The sequence below is a fragment of the Ranitomeya variabilis genome, chromosome 1 (genome assembly GCF_051348905.1).
Source record: "Ranitomeya variabilis isolate aRanVar5 chromosome 1, aRanVar5.hap1, whole genome shotgun sequence".
NCBI lineage: Eukaryota > Metazoa > Chordata > Amphibia > Anura > Dendrobatidae > Ranitomeya > Ranitomeya variabilis.
Genome location: NC_135232.1, coordinates 699,068,361 through 699,079,144, shown reverse-complemented (window position 1 = coordinate 699,079,144; position 10,784 = coordinate 699,068,361). Strand labels below are relative to the sequence as shown.

Here is a 10,784-nt window from a genome sequence, read left to right as displayed (position 1 = left end):
ATACATCTATAATGGCCAATTTCAGTATGAATGTGGTAAACGAAATAAGCATCAGAAGCAGAGAGTGAAATACACCCATTGTACTCCAATACCAATAATGAACCACAGCATGTTATTTATTGTGATAGATACTTATAGACATCACAGCCCCAGAATAGGGTTAGAAAACCTTATTGCCCAGCAGAATATGGTGAAAGTCACAGCCACCACACAATGAGGTCTGTACCGACCAATAATAAGCTCCATGTGCTTATAACCCAGGACTGTTCATTCATCGGACCTTCTGGGCTCAGGTTAAGCCTTGGTTACAGACCAGCTTACCATACTACAAGGAGACCTGCAGGACAGAGGCCCTGGACTGCGGGAAGATCAAACCAATAAGTTAGTACATGGATAATGGAATGAATGAGGTGGAATGAAGAGGTGTCCCGTCAGGAATGCTGCATTACTGCCTGTGCCCCCTTCTATGTTCCATCGTGGAACGCACGTCGATCCTATGTGTTGGCGCCCCTCTCTGACGTCAATGGAAGCGCAACGGCCTTCTCCACCACACGGCTTTCGGAAGTAGCGGTATTTTGCCGGTCGGCGTCCGAGCCGTGAGCCCCCCACCGGGAGGAAGCGGCTCTATCCAGGAGTCTGTCCACTCGACTGGTCTCTGGGGCTGAGGGACTCCCCACCGGGGAGTTTCCACCCTGGGCTACTTGAAAGGGGGAAGGATTGGACCTGCTGCACGATCCCCCTAAGCCCACTGCACTGTTGGCTGAGGAACCTCTCAAAGAGGAGTCGACAACGGTCCGTCTGACCGGGAAAAGGGAAGGCTGAGACCCCCGAACTCTGAGTCCATCTGGTACAGCACTGATAGCTGAGGGACCTCTACCCAGTGAGGTGTCGGCCACGGACCACTTGACAGGGGGAAGAGAATCCACAGGCTATCTTCGCTCTAGGAGCAACCTCTCATACAACCGTCCCTGTAGGGACAGGAAAAACACTGGAGGGTGGAGGTGGGAGGATCCTTTTAACTTATCTATGATCCTGTCCCGCTATAGGTCAAGGAAGGACGTCCTCCATGGTGCTGTCTTGAGGGACGTAATGGAAAAAGCTAATATATTAAACACCTTCTCCACGGTATTCACGGTGGAAAATAAAATGCTTGGTGAAATGCCGAGAGACAAAGAAAACCCTATATTAAGGGTTACCAATCCAACCCAACAAGAGGTACGAAACCGGCTAAATAAGATTAAAATAAATAAATCTCCCAGTCTGGGTGGCATACCACCCACGAGTACTAAAAGAACAAAGTAATGTAATAGACAAACCATTATTTCTTATATTTAGGGACTCTATAGCGACGGGGTCTGTCCCACAGGACTGGCACATAGCAAATGTGGAACCAATATTCAAAAAGGGCTCTAAAAGTGAACCTGGAAATTATAGGCCAGTAAGTCTAACCTCTATTGTTGGTAAAATATTTGAAGTGTTTCTGAGGGATGTTATTCTGGATTATCTCAATGAGAATAAATGTTTAACTCCATATCAGCATGGGTTTATGAGGAATCGCTCCTGTCAAACCAATCTAATCAGCTTTTATGAAGAGGTAAGCTATAGACTGGGCCAAGGTGAGTCATTGGAAGAGGTATATCTTGATTTTTCCAAAGAGTTTGATACTGTGCCACACATGAGGTTGGTACACAAAATGAGAATGCTGGGTCTGGGGGAAAATGTGTGTAAATGGGTAAGTAACTGGCTTAGTGATAGAAGGCAGAGGGTGGTTATAAATGGTACATTCTCCAACTGGGTCACTGTTACCAGTGGGGTACCGCAGAGGTCGGTGTTGGGACCTATTCTCTTCAATGTATTAACGATACTTGCAGATAATACAAAACTATGTAAAGCAGTCAATACAAGAGAAGATAGTATTCTGCTACAGATGGATTTGGAGAAGTTGGAAACTTGGGCCGAGAGGTGGCAGATGCGGTATAACAATGATAAATGTAAGGTTACACACATGGGAAGAAGGAATCAATATCACCATTACACACTGAACGGGAAACCACTGGGTAAATCTGACATGGAGAAGGACTTGGGGATCCTAGTTAATGATAAACTTACCTGGAGCAGCCAGTGCCAGGCAGCGGCTGCCAAGGCAAACAGGATCATGGTGTGCATTAAAAAAAGGTCTGGATACACATTATGAGAGCATTATACTGCCTCTGTACAAATCCTGGTTAGTCCACACATGGAGTACTGTGCACAGTTTTGGGAACCGATGCTCAGGAAGGATATAATGGAACTAGAGCAAGTACAAAGGAGGGTAACAAAATTAATAAAGGGGATGGGGGAACTACAATACCCAGAGAGATTAGCAAAATTAGGATTATTTAGTCTAGAAAAAAAGAAGATTGAGGGGCGATCTAATAACCATGTATAAGTATATAAGGGGACAATACAAATATCTCTCCGAGGATCTGTTTATACCAAGGTAGGTGACTGTCACAAGGGGGCATTCTCTGCGTCTAGAGGAGAGAAGGTTTTTCCACCAACATAGATTCTGTACTGTTAGGGCAGTGACAATCTGGAATTCCTTGCCTGAGGACGTAATGATGATGGCGAACTCGGTTGAGGGGTTCAAGAGAGGCCTGGATGTCTTCCTGGAGCGTAACAATATTGTATCTTACAGTTATTAGGTTCTTTAGAAGGACGTAGATCTGGGGATTTATTCCTGACAGAATATAGGCTGAACTGGATGGATAAATGTCTTTTTCGGCCTTGCCAACTGTGATACTATTTAAAAACTGTAAAATAAAGATCAAAGTGTTTTTTTCCCTGATCAATTTTTGAAAAGAAAACATTTTAATTAGATAAAGTACAAAGTTCATCCCCAGTGTTCAGTCATGAGTGATACAGGTAGAAATGGCTACCGCTGTGATACAGAGAAACAAATTATATTATTATAATATATATCTATGTAAAGATAATATATCAGGCACTTCAAAAGTCAGAACCAACCATTCAAAAATGGGAAAAAAAAGAAGAAAAGTTGATTAAAATAAAAACATATGAAAAGCAAATACAAATATACTGAGCGCACTAAAATGATTGGTTAGAGGATAAATCTAATAACTTTTTTTAATTTAATTTGAGGATTTAATGAAAGTCTCCGTCTGTATTCCTCGCCCCCCTCCTACAAATATTCAACAAGCTTAGAACATAAATTAAGAAACATTTTTTTTTTATATATATACAGCAACTTTATAAATAAAACCGTTCCCAGATGTCTTGTGTTTCTGGCAGCAGTTGTGAAGTGGTGTGGGACGTTATAAGAAGCCATGGGGGTCGCTTGATTAACCTTCAGAGTCCATTTCACCAGCAGCAGTACTTTACACTTTCAATGGGTCTCTCAAGGATTAGGCCAATTCGGTTGGAGGTTACTTTCCTGAAGGTGAGGATGGCTTCGGGGGTCAGATGGAGGTTGTTGGAAATATCCAGGACGCGTAGAGAGTACAAGTTGGTTAAAACTACAAGTGCTTCTTCGGTCAACCTGGCGTTACTAGGAAAAAACATAAAAAAATGAGATATAGAGATAGATAGATATACATATTTTTTTTTAACAAAAAAGTGCGAAACTGGAAAAAAAAAAAAAAAAAAAATTATATATATATATATATATATATATATATATATATATATATATATATATATATTATTATTTAATGGTTTTAGCGCCACTTATTCCATAGTGCTTTACATGTGAGGAGGGGTATACATAATAAAAACAAGTACAATAATCTTAAACAATACAAGTCATAACTGGTACAGGAGGAGAGAGGACCCTGCCCGCGAAGGCTCACAATCTACAAGGGATGGGTGAGAATACAGTAGGCGAGGATAGAGCTGGTCATGCAGCGGTTTGGTCGATCGGTGGTTACTGCAGGTTGTAGGCTTGTCGGAAGAGGTGGGTCCTCAGGCTCTTTTTGAAGGTTTCGATGGTAGGCGATAGTCTGATGTGTTGTGGTAGAGTGTTCCAGAGTAGGGGTGATGCGCGAGAGAAATCTTGTATGCGATTGTGGGAAGAGGAGATAAGAGGGGAGTAGAGAAGGAGATCTTGTGAGGATCGGAGGTTGCATGTAGGTAAGTATCGGGAGACGAGGTCACAGATGTATGGAGGAGACAGGTTGTGGATGGCTTTGTACGTCATGGTTAGGGTTTTGTACTGGAGTCTCTGGGCAATGGGGAGCCAGTGAAGGGATTGTCAGAGGGGAGAGGCCGGGGAATAGTGGGGGGACAGAGTTTAGAATAGATTGGAGGGGTGCGAGAGTGTTAGAGGGGAGGCCACAGAGCAGGAGGTTGCAGTAGTCAAGGCGAGAGATGAGGGCATGGACTAGGGTTTTTGCAGATTCTTGGTTGAGGAATGTACGGATTCGTGAAATATTTTTGAGTTGAAGTCGGCAGGAAGTGGAAAGGGCTTGGATATGTGGTTTGAAGGAGAGATCAGTGTCAAGGATTACTCCGAGGCAGCGAGCTTGTGGGACTGGGAAGAGTGGGCAGCCATTTACTGTAATGGATAGGTTCATTGGGGGGGGGGGGGGGTCGCGTGAGATGGGGGAAAGATGATGAATTCTGTATTGTCCATGATGTTAAGTTTGAGAAATCTAGCGGAGAAGAAGGATGAAATAGTGGACAGACATTGAGGGATTCTGGTTAGTAGGGAGGTGATATCTGGTCCAGAGATGTAGATCTGTGTGTCATCAGCATAGAGGTGATACTGAAAGCCATGAGATTCTATGAGCTGTCCCAGGCAAAGGTGTAAATGGAGAAGAGCAGGGGCCCTAGGACTGAACCTTGTGGGACTCCGACAGATAGGGGGCAAGGTGAGGAGGTGGTGTGAGAGTGGGAGACGCTGAATGTCCGGTCTGTTAGGTATGATGAGATCCAGGATAGGGCCAAGTCTGTGATGCCAAGGGATGAGAGGGTCTGTAATAATAGGGAATGGTCCAAGGTGTCAAAGGCAGCCGACAGGTCGAGGAGGAGGAGGACAGAGTAGTGTTGCTTGCTCTTGGCGGTTAAGAGGTCATTGGTGACCTTAGTTAGGGCAGTTTCAGTGGAATGGTGTGCATGGAAGCCAGATTGTAAGCGGTCAAAGAGGGAGCAAGAAGAGAGATGGGAGGACAGTTCAAGGTAGACGTGTTGTTCCAGTAGTTTGGAGGCATAGGGGAGAAGTGATGTAGGGTGATAGCTAGATACAGAGGATGGGTCAAGAGAGGGCTTTTTGAGGATAGGTGTGATGGAGGCATGTTTAAAGCTTGAGGGGAAAACACCAGTTGTTAGTGATAGATTGAAGAGATGGGTTAGGGTTGGGATGAAGACTGTGGTGAGGTTTGGGATGAAGTGGGATGGGAGCGGGTCAAGTGCACAGGTGGTGAAATGAGATCTTGAGAGTAGAGTGGAGAGTTGATCTTCTGTAACGGTGGAGAAGTTGGTTTTGGAGGTGGAGGGCTGGGAAGTCGGGAGGAAGGGCTCAGGGGGGTTGTTGACCAAAACGGTCTCTGATGTTATCAATCTTCTGCTTGAAAAATGAGGCAAAGTCTTCAGCTGAGATAAGTGGGGAGGGAGGAGGTGCTGGGGGACGGATGAGAGAATTGAAGGTGTTGAATAACTGTTTAGGGTTGTGAGACAGGGAGGATATGAGAGATGAGAAGTAGGTTTGTTTAGCTGTGGCGAGTGTGGTCTTGAAAGTAGTGAGGGACTGTTTGAATGCGATGAAGTGCTCGTTGGAGTGGGATCTTTTCCATCTGCGCTCAGCTGCCCTGGAAGCTCGCCTCAGTTCTTTGGTCAGGCTGGTGTGCCAGGGCTGTCTGTTGATTTTGTGAGCTTTGGTATGTGTAAGTGGGGCAGCAGATTCCAAAGCTACAGCTATTGTGGTGTTATATAGAGCGGCAGCGTCATCCGCATTGTGTAAGTAACTTATATCTGTGAGAGGGAGGAGAGATTCAGAGAATGAATGTAGGTCAAGATGTTTAAGATTTCTGCGAGGGTGTGAAAGTTTGTGGGGTGGGGATTGTAGACATGGAGTGGAGAGGGAAGAGAATGTGAGAAGGTTGTGGTCAGAGAGAGGAAGAGGTGAGTTAGAGAGGTTAGATAGGGAGCAGAGGCGGGTGAAGATGAGGTCCAGTGTGTGACCATCTTTGTGGGTGGCTGTAGAAGACCATTGAGTGAGGCCGAAGGAGGAAGTGAGAGATAGAAGTTTAGTGGCAGCTGAGAGGGAAGTGTCAATGGGGATGTTGAAGTCGCCTATGATGATAGTGGGGATGTCCGCGGAAAGGAAATGAAGTAGCCAGGTGGTGAAGTAGTCAAAGGAGGTGGTGGCTGGCCCTGGGGGGCGGTAAATGACAGCCAGTTGGAGGGGGGAGTAGATACGCACAAAGTGCACCTCAAAGGAAGGAAGGGTAACAGAGGGTGGCAGTGGGATTGGGGTGAAGGAGCAGTTATATTACAGGAGAAAACCAACTCCTCCGCCATATTTGCTGCTGGGGCGGGGTGTGTGAGAAAGGTGGAAGCCACCGTAAGAGAGTGCAGCAGGGGAGGCCGTGTCAGAAGGGGTGAGCCAGGTTTCGGTGATGGCGAAGAAGGAAAGTTTGGTAGTAACAAAGATCATGGATGTAGGAAAGCTTGTTGCAGACAGAGCGAGCGTTCTACAGAGCTCCTGTTAGTGGGACTGGGGAAGCGGGGGCTGAGCGAATGGGTATAAGGTTAGAGAGGTTACGGTAGTTTGTGATAGAGCGTGGATGGGAGGTAGAAATGACTGTGGGAATGTGGTGAGGAGGACCAGGATTTGGTGAGATATCACCAGCAGCGAGAAGAAGCAGAGAAAGTGTTAGCAGGTGGGAGCAGGAGAGGGCATGAGGGGGCTGTCTGTGTTTGGAGGCAGAGGATTGTAGGTTAAGGAAGAGTTCTGAGGAGGAGGTGAGATGGATGGGGAGGATTGAAGCAGAGATAAACAGTTCCTTACTTGGTGTGGGGATTAGGGGAGGTAGCATAAAGTGAAGGATTATAGGGGTGAGTGAAAATAAACAGAAACATTGTTTACAGTGACTATGGCCAGTTACCTTCAGTTCCCTTCAGGTTCAATTCAGGTTTTAATTCTACTGTAATGGTCACACTTCTAGGACACACTTAGTTTTACATATATTGCATAGCTCAAGTCTGCAATGACTTCAGTCTGCAGTGTGATTCCTCTAAGTGCGTTCAGGTGTGAAGCAGAGAGGAGTGGTCTCTGTTCATCTTGGTCAGAGAATTGAGAGTGGACCAGATTCATACAATCAAGCATTGAGTAAACAAGGTCATAAATAACACTAGGGTAGAGCTGGGGTTAGCTGAAAGGCATACCATGAGAATGCTAGGAGCTGAGGAAAGTCTGTGTGCAAAGCTGGGTGATGTACTATGTGCACTTCATGGACAGACAGCAGGAGAGCTGGGTGGATGAACATACCATGAGAATGCTAGAAGCTGAGGAAAGTCTGTGTGCAAAGCTGGGTGATGTACTATGTGCACTTCATGGACAGACAGCAGGAGAGCTGGGTGGATGAACATACATATATATGGTAGCCCGATTCTAACGCATCGGGTATTCTAGAATATGTATGTAGTTTATTTATGAAGATTTTAGAATAATACATTGAATACACAGGATTCGGCCGGCCGCAACCAATTAGCGAAACGTGGTTCAAATCCCGCGCCAATTCGCGGCCGGACTGCGCGTGTCGCTGATTGTTCGCGGCCAGCCACGTAGTATATAGCACAGCCACGTAGTATATAACAGCCCACGTAGTAAATAGCACAGCCACGTAGTACCTAGCACAGCCACGTAGTATATAGTACAGCCCACGGAGTACATAGCACAGCCCACGGAGTATATAGCACAGCCCACGGAGTGTATAACAGCCAACATAGCATATAACACAGCAACGTAGTATACAACAGCCCACGCACGCAGTGCATAACACAGCCCATGTAGTATATCGCACAGCCCACGCAGTATATCGCAGACCACGCAGTATAACGCACAGACCACGCAGTATATCGCACAGACCACGCAGTATATCGCACAGCCCACGCAGTATATCGCACAGCCCACGCAGTATATCGCACAGCCCACGCAGTATATCGCACAGCCCACGCAGTATATCGCACAGCCCACGCAGTATATCGCCCAGCCCACGTAGTATATTGCCCAGCCCACGTAGTATATTGCCCAGCACATGTAGTATATTGCCCAGCCCACGCAGTTGCAGTGCCCCAGAGTCCTGGTTGCTGCAGTAATGTCATTCTTCCACCAGGGGTAGTGATATTACGTCTGAAGGTAATAAAGGAGTCCATCCTTCCAGGTATCACCAAACCATACACAACACTCCAACCCACCAGGGGGAGCTACGCTCCTATCTAGTAGGGCACTCCTCACAGAAGGGTAAAACTGGTTGTTTGGATAGAAAGTTAGAGAGACGCTGCCTGGGTTTGACCCAGTGAGTACCTGTCAGGCAGACAGGGGGAAAAGGAGGAACATCTGAGCTGCAGACAGAGGGTCCCTGTCAGGGGTGGGATCCTGACAGAGACCTAGCGGGATAGAAAGCTACGGAGCTGCGCCTGCCCCACGTGCGGCAGTATCCAAAGAAAGGACACAAAGCAAACTGTGTTGTAGGGAGTGAGAAACGAAGTCACAGAACAAGGAGAAAACACCGGGAGGAGTTCTGCCCCGAGACAGGCAGCCTCATTCTGAGGCGCGTAGCCTGTGGCCGGAACACCGAGGGAGTAATTGACTCTACGCATTACTTCAGAGACCGGCAGGACAGTCAATTCCAAGTTGGCTGCCCGACCTTAATACCCAAGAAGACACGGTGGCAAATTGTGGGGGTCGGGGCGTCTCTAGGGTCCCTACAAACAAACCCCAGGCCATCCCAGTCATACGGGTTTGTCCTATCCATACCATCTGGGGGACAGAGAGAAGACATCAGAAACATCCACGAAAGTTGTGAGGACCTTACCGAGTTGCTCAGCAGGGAGGGACTACAACACACAGGCGCTAGTAGGAAGACTACTGATTTCCACCTGGATAAGGGGACTCTGGATTTGCCTTCGGACCGGCCGGACTCTGCCTACCCTGTGGTCCGTACCCTGGACTGTGGATGTTGAAGCTTCCAGTAAAAGGTAAAGAGACTGCAACCTTGTGTCCTCGTTATTCCCTGCGCCTCACATCGTCCACCATTACCATCTACGCTTCTGGGAAGCCCTGGGGATACACTTCACCTCTGGAAAGGTATACCATCTTGCTGCTATAACATCACCCCAGCAGACCCCTAAGCAGCCTCGGTCACCCTGAACGAGTACCACAGGTGGCGTCACGAACACCGTACAATCTACACCTTTAATTGGACGCCCCTCAAAGGGCCACGGACCGGGTCAGGCCACCGTGACATCCCCAGAACCGAGAGGGACCCGGTACCGAGTACCCCATTGCCCTGACGTGGGGGTGCTCCACAGTATATTGCCCAGCCCACGCAGTATATTGCACAGCCCACGCAGTATATAGCAATGTGGGCATCATATCCCTGTTAAAAAAAAAAAAAGAATTAAAATAAAAAATAGTTACTCACCTTCCGTTGGCCCCCGGATCCAGGCGAAGCGGTTACCGACACTCCTCGCACTCTCCGGTCTCAAGAGTGCATTGCGGTCTCGCGAGATGATGACGTAGCGGTCTCGCGAGACCGCTACGTCATCATCTCGCGAGATCGCAATGCATGGAGCAGTCACCGGAGCGTCGCGAGGAGCGGGAAAGGCCTGTTCTGGATCCAAGGGGCCGACGGACGGTGAGTATATAACGATTTTTAATTTTTTTAATTATTTTTAACATTAGATCTTTTTACTATTGATGCTGCATAAGCAGCATCAATAGTAAAAAGTTGGTCACACAGGGTTTATAGCAGCGTTAACAGAGTGCGTTACACCGCGGTCCGTTAGCGCTGCCATTAACAGTGTGGGAGCGCTGACTGGAGGGGAGTATGGAGCGGGCACTGACTGCGGGGAGGAAGGAGCAGCCATGACCAATCAGCGACTTGGATTTCCATGAGAGACAGAGGCCGCGAATGAATATCGCACTATTTACTTTTGCGTTGTCACGTGACCGGATTTGGTCACTATATATGCTGGACTGAGATCCTTGTTAAGCCACGCCCCCTGAGGAAGCGCTGAACACACGAATGCGAAACGCGCGTTGGGGTAGCTATCCAGGGTCCAGACGGGTCATTACGGATGGGTAATTAACCTTTTTTACTTCTGTACTTTTCCTCTACATGTTGCGGAGTGTTTGCTTATGATGCATTATATGGTTAGTGCGGTTTTATTATCGCAATACGTACTCTAGCTGATATGCATCAATCTTTATTGCACAGAAGCAGAGACTGGTAACATTCACGACCGCAAGATATTATTTATTACTATCCCGTTCTGTGAGCCTGTAGCGTTAGATGCACTGTTGGATATAGTCACATGTTACTATTTTTCTGTACTATATGTGATAAATCTTTTTAGGTGGAAATTGAAAGTTTTCAATAAATATATTTCAATGTTACCTGCATGGCTAGTTTTTGACTCCTGTCCCTCCAATATTTGCTATCTGTTAATTGAGTCGCCACGTGTATATAATTAACGTACGTTTATATCTGTATATGCTTATTTCTGTATATTTTACAGCAACCAAAGTCAGTGTCAATATGGATTATAAGGCCCGTGAACAA

At 46.7% G+C, this 10,784-nt stretch overlaps 1 protein-coding gene across 3 annotated transcripts in view; it reads right to left on the bottom strand.

The window, feature by feature from the left end:
* Positions 1-2,827: 2,827 nt before the first annotated feature.
* Positions 2,828-10,784, bottom strand: part of LOC143777279 (uncharacterized) — a 50,457-nt gene continuing 42,500 nt past the window's right edge. For all 3 annotated transcript variants that reach the window (XM_077267302.1, XM_077267301.1, XM_077267300.1), the window contains exon 6: positions 2,828-3,547. In XM_077267302.1, the coding sequence (XP_077123417.1) occupies positions 3,361-3,547 (187 nt within the window). In that variant the 3' untranslated portion in view covers positions 2,828-3,360. The remainder of the gene's footprint in view (positions 3,548-10,784) is intronic.